General features: G+C 40.2%; 1 protein-coding gene across 1 annotated transcript; it reads right to left on the bottom strand.

Annotated features, from left to right (window-relative positions):
• Positions 1-1,407: 1,407 nt before the first annotated feature.
• LOC114661916 (protein Tob2) lies at positions 1,408-24,899 on the bottom strand. Its single transcript, XM_028815157.2, has 2 exons — positions 24,606-24,899; positions 1,408-6,489 (listed from the first exon to the last, which is right to left on the bottom strand). Exon 2 carries the CDS (start codon positions 6,356-6,358, stop codon positions 5,249-5,251), a length of 1,110 nt encoding a protein of 369 aa, XP_028670990.1. The 5' UTR covers positions 6,359-6,489; positions 24,606-24,899; the 3' UTR covers positions 1,408-5,248.

Raw genomic sequence — 24,899 nt, 5'->3', positions numbered from 1 at the left:
ACTTTAAAGGTCTCGCTCCCCACCTCCCAGTATCCACCCCACCTGGAGTTGTGTTTTTTGCTCCTCCATGTAGCACAAGTTATCAAATTTGAGATGAACCTTTTTATCATTTGACCATTAATAATACATTTATATAGCACCTTTCCCTCGCTGAAGGTACTTAGTTGAGTTGGTAACTTTAATTTACCTTCATTAAGGATTCTTCCATTTCTACCGCTTTTGTATCCTTTTTTTTAATAATAAAAAAAAAAAAGCTTTCAGATCCACATTTGTCTATTAAGATCCAGCTTATTAGAAAGTCAAGTGTCTGGTTTCTATGTGGCGGTCATTCCAACAGATGGTGCACTACAAACACCAATGCTGCTTTTAACACATCCCATATCAAATGGCATACAAGAGACATCAGATTTATACTCGCATCATAATTCATTACTACAAATGTCTGTGAGGCGGCCTTCTGCTGTTGGGCACCTAAAATCTGGAATAGCTGACCAATAGAAATGCGCCTGGCTAATATGGTGGAACACTTTAAAAAAACTGATAAAAACACATTACTTTACTTTACCATGGCTTTCTCATAGCTACATTTTAGTGTAACCCTGATATTCTGTATATACATTTAATTATCCTTATCATTCATGGTGGCTCCATAATCCCCACTAACCCCTACTTTCTCTTCTGTTCTTTTTCTGTTTTTTTCTGTGGTGATGATCTGCGCCGCCACCACCACCTAATCAAAGCACCATGATGTCCCTACATCGATGGATTGAAGGCCAGAGGTCCACATGACCGTCCTCATCAAGATCTTCCATGAGAACCCTGAATACCATGAGGACTGACTGAGGTCATTTATGTTCGGTAAAATGCCTACAGAGGGCTGGGTGGTCTCATGGCCTTGGAACCCCTGCAGATTTTGTGTTTTTTTTTGTTTTTTTCTGTCCTCCGTGGCCATCGGACCTTACTTTTATTCTATGTTAGTTATTTTCTTATTTATTTTGTATTATTAATTTCTTCATTCTGTAAAGCACTCTGACCAACATCATTTGTATAGAAAATGTGCTATAGAAATAAATGTTGTTGTTGATGCACCATTTGTTGGAATGAGAAATGCGATTTGAGCTAAAAAAAAAAACACCAATGAATGACCGAGTGGAAGCTGCTTGAATCTCCTTATTATTACCAATATTTAAACTAGCTTAACGCTAGTACCGTACCATTTTTTTGGGCAGTTGTTCAGTACCGTTATTAATCACACACACCCCTACTTACCTGACCACTCCCCAAGCTGAAGCCCTCAAGTAGCTTCTATATTTCAGGAAGAGTGGTCTCTAAAAGTCCCCAAGTAACAAAAGTGCACTTCAAAGAGCCGTCACCCACTCGAGATGACAAAGGACACCACAGACCCGGTTTTATTCTCATGCTTTTTTCTTTTTTAATACAAACTTAAAAAAAGGCGTAAGGACAAATAGGAACTACACAGTTGGGCCAATGCGCAGTGGACCAAATGCTCCATCACTTTCCATTAGGTTAGCTCTATACACTGCATAATAGCACAAATGAGATTTTATTTCTTTAAAATAAAAAGTTTGAAATCCTCAGTAGAAAATAATCTGCTTCCTGCATTGAAAACAAACAATAAAGGCAAACTAAAAAACTAAAGCTTTTCCCCATTTATACCACTTTGCAATTTTTCATATACATGTATACTATATAGAGAGTGAGAGAGTGCGCAAGCGCAAAAAGGGTAATTATTTGAAAGTCAAGAGCAGAACGAAAAAAATACAAATAATAAAAGTTTGCCTCCAACAGAGCGAGACCAAGACGTGTGACTATTTCCAAGAAGCTGACCACCACTACGTCTCCCGTGTTGCCTTACCGAGTAGCCATGTTGTGTGCCAACCACTGCCCAGACCAGTCACAAAGGCGGGGGGGGGGGGGCACACACAAGCAATAAAGAACATAGTTATGAATCATAGGCCTGTACACAATTACTTCATCAGCAATTGGGGGGGGGGGGTTCAACGTTACCGAAAAAGACACAATCTTCAATGAAGACTTTTACATTCTTTGCAATTTTAAAAGAATGCTGCAGGGCTCGGTCAAATTACCTTCTGACCCTGCAGGCCACATTGTCAAGAACAGGGAGATAAACCTGTTCTTTAAAAGAGTAAGCCACTGATTCCCATTAGGCAGGAATGAATGAAGAAAAAAAAAATCCTGTTTTGGGTTCTTTTGAGCCCAGTGACGCACCAAGAATCGGACCAGCGATATCCAGGTTTGGCCAATCTGCATTCCGTTTTTTCAAGTAACGGTTCAAGATTTGCTCATTTTTGTATCTACAGTTCCAAATTAAAAATGCAGGGTTAACATCAACAATCAAAAGTACAAATGTTTAATGAAGGTGGATGGAGACTATTTAACCCTTAGGTAGATTTGAAATACATCAACGTGTATGCAAATGATTGAAATCTGTACAAATACCAAAAGCCCCATCCATGTGTATGTACAGCGTGTGTGTGTGTGTGTGCCAACATATAAAGCGTAACTGTAACTAACAGCCAGCCTCACTCAGCCATCGTGCAATGTGCGGTGACTCTTGTTACTTCAGTACCTGGCAGCGTCTCCTTTAAAGCTTAAAGACTGGTACAGAAATTAGAGAGTGCGAGACCAGCTGGAACACCTACAGGGGGAATTTCAAGAAATCCGTGGCGCCGGCTCCAAGAGGAATACATCAGGCAGGGATCGGTTTATGTGCGTTGTGCATAAATAATAGCTTAGTGACTTATGTATTTAGAATTTCGCACATTCACTTCACGTAGGAGGCCATGGGGTCAGTGCACATTCAAGTCTTCCAGATGGACAGTATTAGTGTTTAAGCAACCCCTGACTTTCAAATAAACCCTTTATATAGAAGGTGGCTTTATTATTATTATTATTTTAACTCTGTTAAATCTGTACAAGATCATACACTTTCACATTTTTCATCCTACTTATTTTCATATCATTTATATATATATATTCTTCTCTGAAAAAATAATTTTGCTGTGTAATAAAAATGAATTGTGAAAAGAAAGTTTCTTAATCATAATAATGCAAGTTAGAAATATATATACCTCTCACATTTACAAATGTAGCAAATGATTCTTACAAACATAAGTCTGAACTAAAAACTCAAAAAGGGGGTCGAGGGAACATAAAGTACACAGTTGGGTGGGTGGGTGGGTGGTTGGAGTTTTTAGTCACTTTTGTGAAGAATTCATGCGCAGAAAAGTGCAGATTTCAAGGAATGGCAAAAAAAAGCAGCTTCTGAATAGAACTGGAGTTATAAGGGGAGGGCATGGGGACAACTGGTAGAGGCCAAGGATCAAAAGATAGACCCTTACGCCGTTTCAAATGGCAGTCTTCTGAACAACCGTGAAGACTGTGCAAACTATGGCAGAGACTTGGAGAGTCCTGGCTATGCACTGCTAGCAAGATCTGCATATTAGAAAAAATGTTCAGAGAGGAACCAAAATGCAAAGCACTGTGGCAGAAAGGGCTCAGTTAACAATCTGCACTGCCCACAAGTGCAGGTAGAAGAAGGTGTTCAGAACAATGTAAAAATAAACGGCAGTCGCCACCTAGTGTAGCAGACACACAAGTCAACAGCAGGTCAGGACCACTCAGGCACTGTAAACATGAACACAGGACCAATGGAGGGGTGGTGGCTTGGCGTGAGAACAGGTGAAGCAGCGGGCTTAGGTGTGCCAGGCCAGGTTTGTTTACCATGTGCAAATGAAGGAAAAAGCAGACAGAATAGTGTGCAGGGTAAACTCTGTAATTCAAGATGGATGGAGATTCAGAGGAACAAAAAACACTCAGATAAGAGAGAGAACAAGGCTAGGTGGGCACAGCGCAACACTAAGCAGGTTTTGCTAGCTTGTGGTTAAAGGGTGGTGTGCCCTTGATGAACTGGCAGCCACTGAAGGTCAGATGAACTGAACTGAAAGCTAACGCAGCCCAATCCCCAAATACTAACTAACGATACCCAACTGGCCGAGCAGTCCTGGGCACACAAGAAACTGCTATCAGCCCCATTAGCAGCTCTACCTATGAGCCAGTGTTTCCCACACTTTATTAAATCAAAGGGGACTGAACCCTCAGGACAAACTAAGACACTAGCGGTGAATTTCTCTTTGCTCTGGCCTGAGAATTCCTGACTAGCAGGGCCCATTACCGAGACCCTTAACTCTCTTATGCTTCAAGTGTCACAAGCTCAACATTTCTCAATGTGCTCACACAGTGGCGAGAGCTTCTGCCTTTTGCTGCAGATAGGATGAACAGCAGATTCCCTGTAAGAAAGTGTCAACTACAAAGGCTCTTTCACAAAAAAAAAAAAACAAGTGCTGAGATGAAAATAACCCAGAAAAAAAATTAAAAGGAAGGAGCCGCAATACAAAATGTGGCTTTAATAGAAGGTGTAGGCTGATAGGAAACCATATTTAACTCTCAAACATTTACTTAGCAGTAGTTCCATAAACTGGCAAAACACAGACAGACTGTAGTAGAAGTAGTAGTAGTGGCCTTAACCTGCAATTTCTACTGCACAGCAGCAAGGCTGACTTTAGCCGTTCCATCTGGATGCCTGTAGCCAGGCTGTGAGAGAGAAAGAAAAAGAAAAACACTGAAGAACGAAGGAAAATTAAAAGAGAAAATTCACGGAGCAGCTGCCAATTCTGTAACACTATGTAAAGCTTTGTGGGGCACTTGGATTTCATTTGGGCCGGTCGATTCAGATCGTAACACTCTGGTTTCACCACTGGGCGGATGATGTTTGTCCACAGCACTCCCGGTCCTTGATCAGATACTCGGAAGGGACACCCAAACAACATCATCATTAGACAGCACTGCTTGCCATCACTTAAATTTTCAACGTAATTACCATGCAGGAAAGCAAATTGGTGTCAGAAAAGGGAATGGGGGGGGGGATATACGGCAGTAACGCCCAACATGGGCAGCCTGACGGTCAAATTGCAGAGGTGCTAAACAGTGTAATTAAGGCGGGTTATCAAAAACTTTGAAAATAAAACAAGGAGAACGATTTGTTTCGGGGTGAACAAACCAACATGGCTTTGCAATGTATTTCTTGAAAAAAGAGAGAACATCTTCCAACTGTGATCAAAAAGCTCTTGTATTAGAAAAAAAAAAAAAAATCTGAATGACTCGTCTAGTAATACTTGGTAGGTGTAACAAACACGTACGTGGTCAGTTAGTTAGCCAGAACAACTGGCTGGAAAGCTTGGCTTGGATACTGCATGGTGTTGAGGTTGTAGCCCAGCCTATCCACGAAGGGAGTTTTATCCAAATACAGGCTGTTAGCCAGGCCTCCGCTGCCATTAGTGGTGCTGCCAAATGGATCAAAAGAGGACGCTGCTGCAAACTGGCTGCTGTGTGCTTCCCCGTCAAAGTAAAGTGTGGATGTTGCAGGGCCGGGTGCACTTGATGCAGGTGATCCTGGATACACAAACTCCTTTGCGTTGGGCGACAGCTGGCTGCTGCTGCTACCGCTGCTTGTCCCCAAGCCACCCAGGGAGTGGAGAGAAAGGGACAGAGACTTGTGTTTGGACAATCCGGCGCCAACTGTTGCTGCATTGGTGGGTGAGCGGACCACCCTCTGCTGGCCACCTCCCTTCTTCATTTTGGTGGAGCCAAACTTGGTTGCGGCAAAACTGGCGGTGGTAAAAGTGATAGGTTGGGGAGGCACCCGGACTGGAGTGCTGAGGAAAGAGGTGGGACTGGGAGAGTGACCAAATACAGAGCCTGCCATGCTTGGAGGAGAAGGAGAGCTGGACAGCGAGTGGGCACCACCCATTGGTCCACCTCCATCGACTCCGCCTCCAATCGGGACAAAGACTTGTGCGTCAGGGTTGAAACTGGTGCTTTTGTTTTCTTTATCCATATCGGACTCAACCAGAGTGCAGCATTGTTCAGAGGGTCCAGTGCTAGCAGCGGCGGCGGCAGCAGCTTGAGTGTCTTCCAAATAAAGAACCTTAACTGCCCCCTTTTCACCAATTTGGTATGAAACTTCAAAAGGGTCTATCCAAACACTCAACTCCTGTGGCACATTGGACCGCACCTCCTCAGTGTCCAGTCCACTCCGGCGGGCTGCCAACTCCACCACAGGGTCCACCATTTCCCCAATGTGCAAACAGCGAAAACCAGATCCTTTGAGTGGTCGCTCAGGATACCAGTGTCCCTCATAACGCTCAGTGAGCAAGCGCTCCAGCTCCTCCCCGAAAAGATCTGCTCTTCTTCTGGGAAGCTTGTTGTAGAGGTATGAAATGATAAAGTTTAAAGCCACCTTGATTTCCAGGTGCATGGCGCAGTGTCTTGCTCGTGTTCCTTCTGTTGCTGGGGCAAGATGGATGGTCAAGCCTCCAGTGTGAACTAGTGATAACTAAGGATTGCTTCCTAAAGTTTCCAGTTAAAAAAATGTGAACGTCTTCAGCCCTGTTGAAACAAACAAACACACACAAAGAGTCAAGTTGAGTCAGCACTGCAGAAGTCCTTAAGATAACCAAATGACCACATTAAAACATGAACACAAACATTAATGCACATGTCACCCGTAAACACGTGGCCTATGTGAATTCATTTTAAAATAGTAGCATCATGAGGCTTTTTCTTAAAAGAAAATACTATTTAAACAATGAGACATTACAGCTTGTTCATTTCAAGTTAACTTCAAACCAACAGACTACAAATGTCTACTGGTTACATAATTTGAAGAAGGACTAATAATAATAAACAGCAAATGACAAATTGACCTTTTCAACTGATCTGTGTACATCAGTTGACCCAATGGTTGACTGACTGTAGGGCACTATGATTTCTGTGACAGAATCACAGAATTAATGCTTAAAAATGGATTTTAGACTTAAAAATGTAAATGTGTGGAATTTAGAGACTGGAGGGGTGACCGTTATAAAACTTCCCATTAAACGATTGAATAATCAATAGTTCTATTATTCAGATACTATTTTCTAGTTTGTTGTTTTTGAAGCAAACACAATTCTTTGTAGAAATCCAGTCATGCCTCTATCTGTTTTTGCGCGTATTTCCTACATGTTTTCTCATTAAAAAGGCATGCGAATTAGCTAGCTGCACAAGACAGAAATGTGGAAGCGAGCAGGATCAGATACTCTAACTACTTCACAAAAAACGAAGAAACACAAGCTTAACTACAAAATTGAGGGCTCAATAATATCCCGGTGACTTCTACGAATCTGGACAACTTTTCTGCAAGTTTTGCCAGCATACTATGGACTGGACACGAAGATACACTTGCAATGACCGCGTCAAATCTAAAACCCATCTCAAAAACAAGGAGAAGATCAAGAACAGAGGAAACAATAAAATGGTCAGAGGTAAGATGCCAGTTTGTGTCCATGTGAGTTAGACGTACCGCTCGAAAAAATGACGAAGATGGATCCTTTCTTTATTAAGCATTGCAAACAAGGAGGCACGCTGCCAGAAAATAAGAGCAGTCTTCGTCAAACACATTAGCCCCGTGTCTTTGAACAACATATGGATGCCGTTCTTTGAAAGATTCGTGGCAAGAAAATATATGTTGTTGATGAATCCACTGAGAGCCGAGACCACATAATTCTCATCATGGTGCTAGGCGAGTAAACATTTGGCTGTGTGGTAATTCTTTTATATAGGCAGTTCTAATTGTACGTGATGTATGTACTGTGAATCATTTAACCGATGAAATAATAGTTATTTAACCGCTATTAACAGTCTTTCTGGTAGAAAAATGTTATTAGTGAATGACACTGGTTGTTAACGGGTTTTCCCTTTTAAAAATTAACAACGATGTTTCGGGGTTTCATAAATGTTCTGCCTTGCCTTGACGAGGCACACCAGGCCCACATTTGACTCTTCCGTTATAAACTCCACACCTACAAACCTGGGCAGAAGAGCAGCAGGTGTCTCCTCAGATGCAACGAGCCCTAAGAAGCGGGTCTCTCTTTTTTCTAAAAGTGAAGTTAACCTTCATCAACCTAGTAAAAGCTCTTATAATTCTGGAGGGGACTCCCTGTCCTACTGCAATCTTAGCATATAGTGTCGTGGAGGATCCGACCTTCTATCTGATAAACAGATATGCAAAATAACGTTAAGCTGTGCAAGTGTGTCGTTTCATTGAAAGGAATGTAAAGTGCCATTTCATTATTGTTAGTTTTGTTGTAGCTGTTACTTTCTTACAGTAAAAAAACGTAAAAACGCAAAAATCCAAATCAAGGAAAAATAAAATGGCGAAAACTGAAAAAAAAATAAAACAAAACGGAATTTGTGAAACAATAAAACGGATTCCATAGGGCCCCAGGACTGCCATCTTGTCTAGGGCAGTTTCTGGCCTTGCACCCATGGCTGCTGGCATTAGCTCCAACCCTCACCCAAAAAGTTGGATTGAATGTAAAAAAAACAGACTCAAAAACATCCTGAATGAAGCATATACCATAGCACACCCTTTTACAAACCTCCGATGATGTGGCTATGAATGACACGGTGCCAACAAAATAACCCCTGAATTACCCTGTGCTCACGGCTTTCCTTCCTCCAAGTCCTTTTCCTTTACATGGGCTAACATTTGAGATTCTGGGAGCAGTGGAATCAATGGATGGAAAGATTCTGTGGTCGCATTAGGCAGCCCATCTACTGAAGAATACCCAGGAGGGGGTGGGCGGCCAGTTGGCCAAGGTCTGTAGGGTTGTGACTGCCTGACTTTGCCCGTTATAAATGACCATGGACCATCCACTCCACCACACCCCAAGAGGTTTATTTTTTTCCAGGAACCCTGATGACTGGAGTTTGTTTTCCTCTCCTCCTCTGTTTAATAATTCATTAACTGACAGGTAATGTAAGGCTCCATTTATGTTAGTATGTTTCAAACCATTTTGCTTTTCTGTCTGTTTAAACACGTGTCTTTATGTATAATCATTATAGAATATTTGGAACTACGTTTACCTGTGAGCCAGAACTTAGTGAAAAGCACTAAACAAAACTCAACTGAGCTGAACAGTCACATGTCTACAGTATAGTACGATAAATGACAATGCATTAATTACCATGTAATACACTGCCACTCTCCAGTGCCAAGAAAAACGATCGTGTATTAATGACAGACCTCCATTTCATTCAACAGACAACTTTATGAAAAGTACCCTACTCCAATTCAAATATGCACCTCCCTACAAAACCAGGAAATGCCTCAAGTAGAGTTTCCTTATTTTTCTGGATTTTGTATTAAAAAGTTAATACTAGCATACGGCAATACACTTTAAAACTGCTTAGTCTATATAGGTGGTACTTCACAACCAGGCTAGAGATTCACTGAGGCAGCTATCGTCTACTACCTTCACACAAATGCACAGCTCGCTGATCTAACTTGCCAAACAAGGCTGATCGAAATGAAAACCTCTTTCTCTCCGTGTTCTTCTCCTGTAAACATAAGAAACTTCCAAACCTGAAATACCAGTAACACAATTGCACTTTTCAGATATATACAAAACAACTGCAACCTTTTTAGGGAATTCACTTATTGGCTGGGTTGACTTGCCTGAAGAGAAGTCCAATGTCATGATCTTTCTTCTGTGATATTAATGGGGGATTAACCAAATCATTAGGGGAGCACCAATAGATAGTACTCAAACCACAAAGGAAGAACATGGCAGACTTTCAGTTTTGTATAAAATGGCTGTTACATATATCACTTTCCACAATGCCAGATTACTTTTAAAAAGCAGAGTTTAGTGTATAATATTTTCTAGTCAATGCCGTATACTGTGTGTACATTTCTCTTGACGATCCTTTGTGATGTGTAGTAGAAGTGCCCTGCTGGCAGAATATCATTGGATAGTGTAGCCCTAACGCCTGCTTATTCTTCATTTACAGTCATGCTCCTTCATGACAGAAAGGTTAAAAAAAATAAATACATGCAGGAATTGAGCTGCTTCCATCTACAGCAGGCACAGAATGAACAGATACTTAGATTTTCTGAATCTAGTACCCATGGAACATTTCACCTTGTATTCTTACGTGACATACTGTGGGTATAGAAAAGAATCCCCCCCCCCCCCCCCCCCCCCGAAATATTCCTTTTTTTTGCTTTACAGCCTTAAATGAAGACACACAGAAAATATTTCTTCCCAGCTTTCCTTACTCAATGCAACCTCTAACATCCAAGTGAAAGATATCACAGCTACAGTTCAGAAAATTTATCAAAACTCAAAAACAAGACATACCAAGATTAATAAAGGATCACCCCCCCCCCCCCCCCCCCACGTCAATGTCATTTTGCTTTAATGACAGCCTTGAGGATTCTTCTCTATCAGCTTTGCACATCTAGATTGAGTAATATTTGCCCCCCCCCCCCCCCCCTTCTTTACAGTTTCACTGTTCAAGTTCGGTTAAATTGGATGGTGAGCGTTGGTGGTCTGCTATCTTCAGATCTTTCCACTGATTTTCACTGTGATTTAGGTCTGGGCTCTGACTGGCCACACAAGGACATTCACTTTTTTTCTCCTTCAGCCACGGGTTGTTGTCATGTTGAAAGGTGAACATTCTGCACATCTTCAACTTTCTGGCAGAGGGTAGCAGGTTTTCCTCAAGAATTTGATGGTATTTTGCCCCATCCATTTTTTATTTTAACCTAACAAGAGCCCCAGGCCCTGCAGCAGAGAAACACCCCCACGGCAGGATGCTGCCACCTCCATGCTTTACTGTTAGGTATGGTGTGTTGTGGATGGTGAGCTGCATTGGTGTACCGTTTGGTATTGAGGCCAAAGAGTTTGATTTTGGTCTCATCGGACCATAAGACCTTTTTCAACTTGGCATTAGAATCTTCAAGGTGCATTCTGGCAAAGCTCAAACGAGCCTTAATGTGGCCTTTCTTGAGAAGTGGCTTTTCCCTTGCGACCCTCCCGAACAAACCACAATTGTGGAGCGCTTGTGAAATTGTTGTCACATGCACACAATGACCACTCTTTGCCATAACATCCTGTAACTCCTTCAAAGTGCCCATTGGCCTCTTGGTGGCCTCTCTTACCAGTTTCCTCCTTGCTCTTCCATCCAGTTTGGAGGATCCAGGGAGGGTCCTTGTAGTACCAAACACTTGCCACTTCTTTATTATGGTCTTTATTGTGCTCCTCGGGATTGATAATGCCTTTTGAAATTTTTCTATATCCATTTCCTGCCTTATGTCTGTCCACAACTCTATCCCTGAGATCTTTTGAAAGTGGCTTGCCACCCATAGTCAGTTGTTTGCTGTCAGTTGCACTACCAAGCAAGGGAATAAATGCTGCAGGAACAGCTTCACTAATCACACTGATTACAATTGATCAGAGGTGGAAGGAAGGCAGTAAACATGGTCTGCAATGGAAATGGGGGGCACTTACACCTGATTGAGTTTAGGAGGGTGGGGGTCCTTTATTAATCTCAGCATGTCTTGTTTTTGATTTTTTACATTTTTTCTGAACTGTAGCTGTAATATCTTTCACTTGGATGTTATTGATTGGGTTGAGTAAGTAAAGCTGGAAAAAATATTGGTTTTTAAGGCTGTAAAACAAAAAAAAGGGAATATTTTGAATGGGGGGATTCTTTTCAATACCCAGTGTATAAAAGTTTTTGCAAAAACAAAAATCTGACAAAATGTTGAGGGCTAGACGGTACAAATAATTTCCATTCCTCAAGTTGCACAGAGTATTTCTGCCCAGAGTCTATATGCAGTATAACACACTTGATCACGATTCCCTTTGATATACCAACTTTTATTTAAACTATTACATGACATCCTCCAGTTTTGTCAACCACAGAAGTACACCAAAACAAATGATGCAAAACACACAATATGTGCTATTCAATTCCCTCACAAAGATGCATCCAACATTCATACTCCATTTTTCATCATCTACAGCGGAGGAAGCATTCAGCTACAGGCTAGAAAGGAACATTTTAGCCAAACGTTTATGTCTTGAAAGCTTGGATGAGAGAGAAGAAAATGAAAAAAACAGTAGTAGGTACCTGTTATTAAATTAATTTCCGGCAGATTATATTTAGAGCTGGAACAGCAAGAAACCCAATAGCAAATGTCCAATAAATTATTCAAGTTTTGGGGGTGGGGAGAACAGTAAAAGTTATGCGCAAGTAATAAATGACACTGAAAACCAATTTGGAACTGGAGGCCAACATACAGAATGCACAAAAATGCTTATATAACCTGAGTGAAGTGAGGGAGAAAGAAAACAAAAGCTACAAGTAGAAGTAATGGTAATGGTCCAGGACGGGGTCGACTTCAAGGTAACACCTGCTTGGTGGGTGACAGAAGTGCTTATGTTTCTTGACATGGCATCATTAAGGTGACAAATAGTGTCCTCTGGCTCATTTACCCAGACACTACATACCCACTCCACCAAACCCAGTCTGTCTTCATGTACAAATCCAGCAGACAGCTGCTCTAAAGAAATGCAAAATACATAGCAATCGATAACCCAATGCCACCCAGACTCTTAAAGCATGACAACCAGCCGAAAAACAGTCAGTAATGGTGAGCTGCCAATGGCCGATACAAAAATAGACACTCTGCACATCATCAGTCTATTATTTCAAGACCTTACCTGGTGACGAATATAGGCAATATATCATAACAGATGGTGGAAAAAGTATTTATGGAAGACACTGTGGCAGCAGGTCACACGATTCGCTAGTCATCTCAATGTCATTAAGTCAACAAATGCACTTGATGGGCCACACACCCTGTCACTATCAAACTAGCCGAGTAGCTGACAAATACAAAATCGTTGTGGGTGTACTGTAGTCCACACAACTCAAAATTACTAGCAACAGTAAATTTGGTAAAGTGTGAAATGTAAGGTACTCTTCTGGTAGTTGGGAGCATAACAACCAACCAAATCTGGGACCATTTACACATCTCAACTGAATAATCTTGCATGAGGATTTTCATAGAAACCGAGCCAGGAATTTTGGCTGCAACTATTATTTTGTCACAAAGTATAATTAAGGTCACAGTAGGTGGACTGACAGATACCAGACTCCTTTGGCAGGCATTTTTGGCACGAACAGAAATTTTAATCTTATAATTTTGACATCCTTGCATAATGCTTAGAAACGCTTCATCCAGAGTCCCACATAATGATTAAAAACAAAGCACATACAAAGATTGAGAAAGTTACTTGCCCAAGATTTCTGTTTTATAGAACCATCAAGTACATGAAGGTCACGAGATGAAAAATAAAATGAAACGTTAGCAAATCATAGTGAGAAAGATGGACAGCCATTAACAAATGTTAAGCATCTTACCAAGCAACAGAGGCTTAAGTAGGAGCTCAGGGTGAGAGTTAAATTTGCATTTTGATTTGATTTCACTCAGGAGGCACGTGCATAGAATGCTCATTACCAGAAAACAGTCATCCACCAGTCCCTTTAAACGCTGTCCTGCAGCTACAGTCAAAATTTTTAAAAATGTGTATGTTATAGGAAAAAAGACATAACAGCAGCACTGCAACCCTACAACACACACACACACACACACACACACACAAAAGACAGCATGGACATGAGAACAAAGGAGAACTAGGAAGTTACCAGCAAGTTTGACGGCAGATAGTGCAGCTTCAAGAATCATGATTCATTACTTCAGCAGAATAGACTGCATCAACTGAGTATACTAGAATTTAAATCTTTGTAACATTAAGCAATCAAAGCACTTCTGCCCACCCCCATCTTTTCTATAGGTTAACTACAAACACACATGAATTTTCAGCAATGGCTTTAAACACAAATTGCAAAACCCAAAATTACAGCAAGTGACAATGTAACAAAATAACCTGAATACACCAATCTGAAATAATAAGTGCAAGATTTCAGCTGATCTACCAACAAAGTAAAAATATATATTTTTTCTTTATTATTAAATTCTTACCCAACACCCATGCAATCATCTGTTTGATACCAGATGGTGGACAAGAATTAAGAGTAAATCTGCTATATGCTGTTCTCTGTTACGTAGAAGACGTGACTGCTGCATCTGTAAAGTGCATTAGGGCTGCTTGCCAATGGTGTGCTATATTATTGGAAATGATGCAACTAGTTTTTTTTTTCTTAGATGTTGTTCACTAAACTTGAAGCTTCTTGTCCCTTTTCTTGGTGCGCTCCAAATTCTACAGAGCTAGAAGGCAACACATTAAGTTTCAAAAACAAAAACAAATGCTGTTGATTCAAGGGCTCTCAAACTGTTCTAAAAGACACCCACAAAAATCATGATAGTGTAACAACTACTACAGCACTGTGCTCAAGTGGTTACCACAGGGTGTAGAATCTTGGGTTCAAATCCCAGCCTGGGCTATGACTGTGTGGAGTCTCTGCATGTTCTCCACAATCGGAGAATGTGATAATTGGGCATTTTAGAATCCTCCATTCACTCAGTGATGTGTTACATCAGTGCTGGTTCCCACATTGCTGCTGGGCAGGATATTTGTGTATTTTTTTACTTTATCATATACAAAGTATAGGGAGAGTATTGGAATCCTCCAAAAATTTCATTGAGATTTTGATGAATCTCAATGTTTTAGACCTCCCCAAGTCCGAAAATACCATTTTTGGATTTATGTCTGTGCGTCTGTGTATGTAAACACAATTACCGGAGTACGCTTTCACTTAGGTCAACCAAATTTTGTATACAAGTATTAGGTACAAAACAGACTTCTACCAACTTTTGGGCTATTTCCATTAACCAGAAGTGGTACTATACCTTTTATTTGATATTGCTATCAATACTTTAAACATACAAAAGGGTAACTTAAAAGAGGGTAGTTCATTTTCTAAGCATTTGGATCAAGAGTCACTTGCACCAATTATACCACAGACTGAATACCCGATGATGAGAAATCTTTCACACACCTATGATGAGCAGTGGCAATAGACCTAGAGGTGAAAACGGACAGACAGTCAAGAACACATTTAAAGACTAACTGTTCTGAGGTTTAGAGGTATTCACAGCAGTAATATGGGAAGCACCCCGTACTACTCACTGAGAATCGATGCCTATGCTTTTAGAGAGTGTAACATGCTACAACCGCTTTTGGAAGACATAATTGCCTTGCCCACTTCATCACAATCTAAGATGATGAGCTTCCATTCATCAAGCATGTAGCTCTGCAGACATTTATTCTATTTTCTAAAAAATAAACTTTAAATAATAAAAGCAGAGAGGACCAAATGTCTCATTACTCAAATGAACATTGTACGTCACTGAAAACATGGGAGTATGAACCTGAAAGGGCTGTTCTATACTATTGATTTTATATGATGCAAATGATTAGCTCCTGTATACAAAATACACACACACACAATAATTTGTACTTTATAGCATACATTTCTTGGTGTAGAACCTAGACACCATGGATGGAAAAAACTGCAAAATCAAGTGTCATGCTATTATTAAATTCTTTTGTCCCTTTTCTACGGCACAGTCCAGAGATAGTCTACAAAAATAGGATGTCACTCCCAGATAACTCAAGGTGAGGCCAGTTTTTACAATTGTAGTGAAGAACTGAAGAGTGATGATGTGTGACCCAACAGACGTTATGTGAATTTGTTGAGTCAGATGAATCCAATCTTCATAAACAATTAAACATGAGCAAAAGCAGGACTCACTGGGAGCCCAGAATGCTGACTCCTCAAATGAAGCATTGCTGTATCCAATGTTCACAACAGAATCTTGAGCTAATGAATTTGGAAAGGCAGAAACATAAGCAGGGGATGAAATTGTGCTGGTGAGATCACATGCACAATTTATGACGTTAAGTGATTAAGTTCATATTGATTACATGCCTCAAAAGGCCACCATAACCAGTCAGTATATTGCTGATTTGCTTTGCTGTTCGCAGAGATCAATCACGGAAAAAGTTGTCAATCATTCCAATTCTGCTTTATGAGACTGACTCTGTTCACACTACAAGAAAAGCAAACCCTGCTCTGTAGAAGTGTGGATCTGAAGCAAGGCCAGACTCTATTTCTCCACAACTGGCCTGTTAGAATTTTCATCAGTTTTCCCCAATCTGTAGGACTATCTCCATGGGACACTTTAGGCCAAAGACAGAGATGTCAAGTCAGCTACGGAACACTTCAAGGACAAAACATTTTTACTGGCACAGAAAGCATCTATAAATGTAATAAAACATGCCTGATTTTACAGGGATTTATCATAATAGGACGGGCTCAAAAATTGATTTACCCCTCACAAACCCATTTATCAATTTTGCTTAGCTGCAGCTCAATCATGTGGTTAGCTCTGCCCTCCACCATCGTCTTAACACTAGAATTACCAAAGACTATGAAGAAACTTGTAGATCCGTCCCACCTTAAATCGCTTCGCACCTGTCCATCAGTGTCTTTTGTCCTGCAAATGTGCCGATAAGCAGCAAGTAGCCTACTATCACATTCCCCCACACAGTTTTCTCAGCTCAAGTCTGTTTACCTACGTGTCAGTTGCTTAGAGTTGTATAGAGTGAGAAGTCAAGCAAAATGACACCTTTTATAAATATCATTATTTGGAACACATGGTTTTTCATGTGTGTTCTGTGTATACAACAATCTATGTAAACACATCGTTAAAACAGAAATGTTTTTCATGTTTTAGTAATAATTGAAAAAATGTAGATGGAAGCTTCAAATGTAGGTGGAAGCTGCCGTCGCTGTATTTTGTATATAAGAGCCAGATCGAATGTTATTTACCTTTATTTATTTACTTACTTCCTACAGCGTAAAGTCACAAGTAGAGTGCAGAGCTTCCCATACACATATACAAAGTACAGCGACGGCAAAAGTGTGACGTGCATTATCTTTCTCCGATGTGGAACTGTCGTCATCATCACCTCTGTTATAGCGTGTATGTGAAAACAGCAGTGTCAGACGGGGTGGGATCATGAACGTGGTGGAGAAAATAAAACAAAAAAAAAAAAAAAAAAAAGCTAACCTTTACAAGGATCATAAATTTACAGTGGCTGTTCCACACTGAAATCTAATGTATGTTTTTATTCAAAAATAGTAAGAATAAGAGCAGCTCACTTCTCAAAACGGACTCGTCCGGGGTTGAACCATGAAGTTTTGATTATTACTTAACAGTTGATACCGTTGTGCCACCAAAGCGGTCGTACCAAATGGGTGTCAATGTCGCACCCTAATGCAGGTTCTTTTTCTGCAGTAATATTCTTGAATAGAAGCGCACTTGCTCTGTTATACTTGTACATTTTGTGAAAGTGTTTATTTGATATTTGGAACTCAGGCTTCACACATTATACACTTCATGTCTACATTTTGTCAATTATTACTAAAACATGAAAAAAGTTTGTTTTAACGATGCGTTTACTGTACATATTGTTGTAGACATGGAACACACATGAAATGCATGCGTTCCAAATAATGATCTAGTATTTATAAAAGGTGTCATTTTGCTTGACTTCTCACTCTATACAACTTTAAGCAACTCACATGCAGGTAAACAGACTTGAGCTGAGAAAACTGTGGCGGTGGGGGGATGTGATAGTAGGCTGCTTGCTGCTTATCGACACATTTACAGGACAAAAGACGCTGATGGAGAGGTGCGAAGCGATTTAAGGTGGGACGGCTCTGATAATTCTAGTGTTAATGAAGTACAACTTTGGGTGGTTTCACAATGCATATTCTGAAATTGTCTTTCGCCTTCAAATCTCAGTGCTGAAGCAAATCGCGGATACCTACCCTCAAACCTCCAGCCCAAAATATCTCACTCCAGGTATTTTGTCAAGCCACAAAATTTCACACTTATCTGACTATCTGGGCACTCTGTCTATTCCCTGTGGATTATTCATCACTTTGTCCAAGATGGGGATGTCTTGATAGAGTCGGTTTGGTTAGGGACCCTTGTGGATTCTTCAGTACATCTAAGTGCGAGGTTATAGTATGGGTCAGGGTGGTTTTGTCCATGTGGAGTCTACAGCACATTGGAGAAGAGAAGAATGAACATCTAATAAGGTATTGCTGTTTATTTCTGATACCATAACTTTTTTTTTTTTTTTCTTTTTCAGTACAGCGTAACCTTTTTGGGGTAGCAACATTACTTCCACGTGGTACTAACCACAGATTTAATTAAATTGATTGGAATTAATGAAAATACTATTAGAATAGCAGACAAGAAATTGATATTTTGTTTTCAAACCAATGATGTGTATTCATACCTTATTTTACGAGCCTTTTTATAAAGTATGCTTGTAGCTGCTATTCACAATGGCCTAGAATCAATTGCTCCTCTATATCCATTATCTGCACTGCTGCTTTACATAAAACTTCACCTACACTAGTTGTGTGATATTTGTTTAGAAAAAGTCAAACTTTTTGTGCTAATAATTTTAACTTTGTTACTCTCAAACACACCTCAGCAATAAAGAATGCATGTTTTGTGAAATCTGCAAATCCTGCTTTTCCAAAGTGGGCATATTAGAATTCTTTCAACACTTTCATGTTTGAATTAGTGTGTGGACCGGTCACAGATGCAACTGAACCAGTCACAGATGCAACTGAACCACAGAGACTTTTTTGTGGGGTTGTAAAATTTGTAAACACAGCAAGTAAGGTTATTTATTTCCACAATCCTTAACTTAAAAAAAACAAAAAAAAAAACCAAGTTGACTCTTTAATAGTCAAAAAATGAAAAGCAAATCCAGTTCAAGGTTATTAAAAACAAATAAAAGCTGACATCCAAGAATAGAGAAGACTAATGCCAAGCTTAACTACAGAATTACAGGATCTCAGTGTAAATACCTGTGTTCTGGCAGCATTACAAGTAAATTCATCTGTCTATGGTAAACCTTCTAAGTGATGCCCCATGTTTTCCCAATCTTCCCTATATATATATATTTATATACAGTATATAACACACACCTTGTCTCAATGAGACATTTACTGAGAATGTGTGGATAGTAACTTCTTAAAATTTGTATAATTCAGTAACTTCTACATCTGTAATTGAAGAATACTGAAATATTATTCTATAACCAGTAATGGCGCACTGCACGGTGGGACTTGAGCATTCTTAGTTTTTGCAATTACTTAGTACGTTTTCTTTAAATTTTCACTTAAGTGTGCACTTAAGTCTTCCATCTGCCTCAAGAATGATTTAAGGTATGAAGAGGTAGGGGAAGTGACAAGGTGAAGAGGTGATACGGAATGAGAACGGTGCCTGTATGCATGTGCAACATGGTCACCCTGCTGCAGAGAGTTGATTCTACAATAAAATAAAATAAAATAAAATAAAAAGATGAACCACCTTGGAGGTCAATTATCACCCTGAAAGCAGATAGTAGACGTCACATAGTATATGTGTACCAAATTTCAGGTCAATCGGTCAACCGGTTTGTGAGCCACAGATGATTAAAATTCCTGGACAAACGGACAGCCACAGTAGCTTATTATATAAGAAGATGATCTGAGTTAGCCTCCGCATTCTGTAAGCTTTTTAAAAGTAACCATCTGATTTTGAAAACACTAAATCTAAAATTAAAAACAAAATCAAAACAGTATAATGAAAAACTTGACAGTATTGGGCTCTGCAAATTAGAGTTGGGCTTGACCAAGATAACAGTTCAAGTAGGAATTGACTAACAGCATGCACGCCTACCCATCACTCTTGCTTAGGGTGGATGCAGCCAAGATTACAATGTAAATTTCAAGGACTATAAAGCACAAACTAGCTTACCTAATGTACGTGCTTCCCCACGACTCATCGATCTTCTTAACAAACACTTATATCACATATATTGAATATGTTAAAATATCCAGCTTGTGTGTTAGATGTTTAGCTTGTATGTAAAACTGCCAACGAAAAATATTAAGGCAGCTCATGTTTATCTCATACTAGTGGTAGTCTTCTTGTCCTTGGTACAACAAAATGACAAAATATAACAATAATAATAAAAAAAAAAAAGTAAAGGATGCTATTAGAGAAATAAAACTTTACCACTGCCTCTTAACATTTCCCACAGATGCTGAAAATGGCAGGATAGGAGCAAAATGCACAAAAGGCAAATCAAATTGGTGTTCTTTGCCTTCTTGCAAGTGCTTCAGCCTTCACTATTATTTGTAGTTATAGCAATAGAATTATGGATATTGTTTGCTTTCCTAGCACGTTACCACAGCTCCAAAGTAGGACTACATAATATATTATTCTTTAAACGTTTATAATAATGTTTGAATAGCACTTGTACATGAAAAGGCAATGTAATAACTTTCTGGATAACCAAGAGTGTTCATTTTTGATATTATATACAAAAAAAGCACTAAATATGGATTACATTGTTGTGATACACCTTCTCTGAAGTCTGTGAGCCAATACGGAACTAAAAAAGACAAACCTTGCATTATAAAAAGGTTCTGAGGGTTCTTTCATGAAACCGATTTGCACGATATTAAAAGACAAAAAAGGAAATTGACACATTCTCCAAAAGCATGCAGTGCCAACACCCACAAGACTTAAAGGACAACTTGCCAACAACCTCTCTGGCAATTTTCCCCTTCAAACAAGAGAAGATGGCAATAACAGACGGACACTCGCAGAGCAAAACTGCTGTGCAAGGTGGATAGACCCTGGCTTGCTGCCATCATTGTACTGCATTTTAGTAACTAGCATATTGGGAAGCCAAAAAAAAAAAAAGTGATAACGCTCAGTGACTTTTTAAAAGTTGTTATACTCACAGAGTAAGCAAAACGTGGAGTATTCTACAAAACATTTATGAACTCTACTTTCTACTAAAAGAATTGTCTACCAAAATGAAAACAACACAAAAGCTTTTTGGAAAAAAAAACATAGGAAGGGCAGCATGGTGGCGCAGTGGTAGCGCTGCTGCCTCGCAGTAAGGAGACCGGGTTCACTTCCCTGGTCCTCCCTGCGTGGAGTTTGCATGTTCTCCCCGTGTCAGCGTGGGTTTCCGTCCACAGTCCAAAGACATGCAGGTTAGATGCACTGGCGATCCTAAATTGTCCCTAGTGTGTGCTTGGTGTGTGTGTGCCCTGTGGTGGGCTGGCACCCTGCCCGGAGATTTGTTCCTGCCTTGCGCCCTGTGCTGGCTGGGATTGGCTCCAGCAGATCCCCCCCCCCCCCCCCCATGTCCCTGTGTTAGGATATAGTGGGTTGGAAAATGACTGACTGACAAACATAGGGATGTGCAGTACAGCTAACCAGAACGTGTATTATCTCACCATGGTGTTCTGCCCACTAAGAGTACTTCGGTTCCGGACCAGCATCCGTTACAATGCAATTATTATACCTGCAAAGAACTGCATTATTTGCTTGAACTCTAAAGACAACACAAAATAAAACCTGGGGTCCCTCATAACAGATTCAGAACCATCCACATTAGTATTTTAACTAGCACTACTTCATATGGATTACTTCAACAGCAGTTACCATCTCAATGCTCTTCACAAGTACAAAATTACAGTAGTTTATGTAATACATTTTTCACTGAGGTGATGTAAATGACTCATATGAATACTTAATCAGTAGCGAGGACCACATTTTTGTCCTTGCAGTAAGTAGCTCAGTGTTAGGTGAGCTTGGTATACAGAAGAGACATAAATCTCAAAGAAAAAATTGAAATAAACATCACCATCTGAAAGGCTTTATCATGAAATATACCATAAAAATGTAGGAAACACAACTATAATTAATAAAAAAAAAACAAAAATACTAGCAAAACAGTGACTATGATTCGGTTACTCGAGCGAAAGCAGCGTGTCCTACTCCTCTTCTATACACACCAAGGTAGGTGCGAATGCTTATGTTCACGCACAGATGTATTCACTCGATAATCGCACATTTCCAAAGGGTCGGCTGTCTGGTATTGCTAAAGGGGCCTGGCACCTATACGTGTCTGCCCCTCTCGATTCTGGACCCCTACCTTGTGTGTGAGGCTGTCAGGATTGGCCCTAGCTCCATGATCCTACATTGGATTAAGAGAAAAAAAAAAAAAATCACATTCGCACTTAGAGGATCTGTACAAAACTTTTTCAAAACCTGGCTGGAGCTAATCAGTAACATTTTAGAATAAGAATTTAAATGGAGGAAGCAGGTTCTCTCCCCTCTTCTACTCCATTTATCTTTGCTCATTTACTTATTTTTACTACCTTTTAAGTTTTACTCTGCTGGCCTAGCTCTCGTTCTCCAGGGGTGGGAGTTGATGTATTTCAAACCTTTTTTATGCAAAACTTGACAGTTATTTGTATGGAATTCTGTCGGATTTTAATAAAAAAGGAGAAGTCTGACAATGGATGGTGCATGTATTTAAACATTACCTTGAAAAACTTAAATATATAATTTCAACTGAAAAACGGACTTGTAAACAGACTGGGAAGCTGCCCAGGTTTGCTTACTGCCTTGAGCCCAGTGCCGCCTGGATACTCTCCAGCTCCTCTCCTTGCCGCCCTCCCAAATTAGATTTAAATGTACCAAGTACAGAAAACATACACAAGGAGCAAGTAGTTATAATGTATAATAAGCAAAGCCACACTGGCAGCACAGTAGCAGGAGATGAGAGGTAATGACTGACTCGCCACAGAGAAAGATTACAAGACAGAAAATGACAGTCCTCTCAAAAAAGCTCACCAATTCTTGTATTCACTGGGAAACATCCCAAAGCCACTCGCCACAGAGAAACATTACAAGGGAGGAAATGACAGGTCTTTTTAAAAAAAAAAAAAACAGTCAAACATCAGCTCCTTAGTCTAAAGAGCAAGGACCAGTTCTCGCATTCACTGGGAAATGTCCCAAAGCCAGGGAGTGGGCAGAGTGTCGAATTCATTTTGAATTTGTTGGCCTGCTTGTGTGAAAACAAACTGGGGTGGCGGCGTCTGCTTTGCCCTCTAGTTTTGCAAGCTTATAAAAACTTTTATTTAAACCATATTACGCACAACCTATTTGCGTGCAGGAGGAATAAGGAAACGAACACTTGTATGTAAAAAGTTAAAAAAGAAAATGACAAGTGAGAAGAAAACATTTCCATTTAGGGTGTGTCAAGAAAAACCTGAAGAGTCACCCATAGTTAAATAAGCTCTCTTATGGATTCCTTTGTCAGGCTCCATTCAACATTACCTTTTCAATTAAAACTATTTCGATGGAGATGCACAGATTGACCGTCAAAATAACCCCCCCCCCATTTAGTACAACTGTATGCTGAAGGTGCACTGAAGTACCAGCACAGCCGATTCGGTTCTAGACAGATGTATTCATGAATGCTTAGGTACAAGGACACCGCTGGAAATCCTGCAGGTCTTCTTCTGTCACATACTACTTGTGGTTGCCATGCATGTCACACATTCTCAACTCAACATTTACTGGGTGTTTACAGGGGCCTACAGGGCCTGGCGATTCAAAAAAACCTTCACAGTGCCACCTTATTTTTTTGAATATATTTTTTAAATGAATACGAACTTCTTTCATAAGTAACAGCATGGAACATTTAATATCGGTTTTCAACAGAACCTTTGAATGCCCAGAATTATGCGTACATCTATTTATGCTCACCAGAGCAACATTAATGACATTTATTCGAATTAGTACCTCTAGCATTATCCCATATGCTGGCTAAAACCCTTTTCCTCAATTTTTAATTTGCCGATATTGTGCAGAATACTGTTAAAAGTTCTTTAAGCCCCAAAACACTTGCAAATTAAAGACCTTCTATCAAATCCACGAGTTACGCAGTTTTCTGGGAAATGGTCACAAGTACATCTGGACCTATCTTCACCATCATCATCACCACCGTTTTATTTTGTAAAGGTTGCATTCCCTCCGTACATTCACCATTCCTGTCCAAATATCCTTTTTTTGCGTTGCACAGAAGGGGTTATGACGAGTATTCTCGCAGGGATCAGCTGTTGTAAACCACCATTTTACAACACAGCCCTTTAAAAACCCGAAGTCAAAACGGTGTGTCCAGCAACACGACAACTCGAAGGAAAAAAAAGGGACATCACTGACAATCAACACAACTCAAATATGCTGGCACTGGTTTTCGTGTAGCAAATTAAAGCCGAGAACCAATAAATCTGCAATACATCACCTTTAAAACGACTCGCAAGATGTCTGCAAATTGGCAGCCGACATTAAAAATGCACTGCTCGAAAAAGTGTTGGTTATGCTGCAAAACGCAGTTATTATTGACACCTTTTAAAAAATACTCGTCACATAAACAAACCGATATTTACCTCACGCACTGACTGGGGGTCATTTGTCTCGTCGTTCATTTCTTTTGAAAACACGACACAACGCAGTACAACGGAGTCTTCCTAAAGCGTATTTACAGAAACGCCGAGAACCATTTTACAAACGCTTTCCTCTAAAATGGTCGCCATTCCTCTCGTAATAAGCTTTATTGCCTTTACTGTCTTCCCAAGTTGGGTACTTGCTCCCCACCCCTCCCCAGATGAAAGCAGTCAGCTAGCGGGTGGGAGGGTGCTCTCACCACGGAGAAGCTGGTGAGGAAACCTCGCCGGCCGGAAGGCCGCATACTTACTCGTCCTGTTCAAGGTGGGCGTCCGGTGTGAACTCAGTCAGGCAGCTCCAGATTTTTCCAGGGACGGAGATTAAGTGGGTTCTACGGGCTGCTTATTTGGAACCTTTAAATGAACGGTGACAACTACTGTTTTGATAACCGAAACGATCGTCTTTCTTTTTTTTTTATTAACCCTTTTCATTCACAGAGTGCAATTCACTCACAGTCCTCTGCCCGTCGCTGTCATGGACTGAAAAACGAAACGAAACTTTCGTGCTTAGCAACCCTGCGGAGGAACTCGGGCACCACCCCTAT

Source organism: Erpetoichthys calabaricus, chromosome 12 (assembly GCF_900747795.2).
Source record: "Erpetoichthys calabaricus chromosome 12, fErpCal1.3, whole genome shotgun sequence".
Lineage (NCBI taxonomy): Eukaryota > Metazoa > Chordata > Cladistia > Polypteriformes > Polypteridae > Erpetoichthys > Erpetoichthys calabaricus.
The sequence above is the reverse complement of the archived record's forward strand: the minus strand, read 5'-3'. Positions and strand labels throughout refer to the sequence as shown.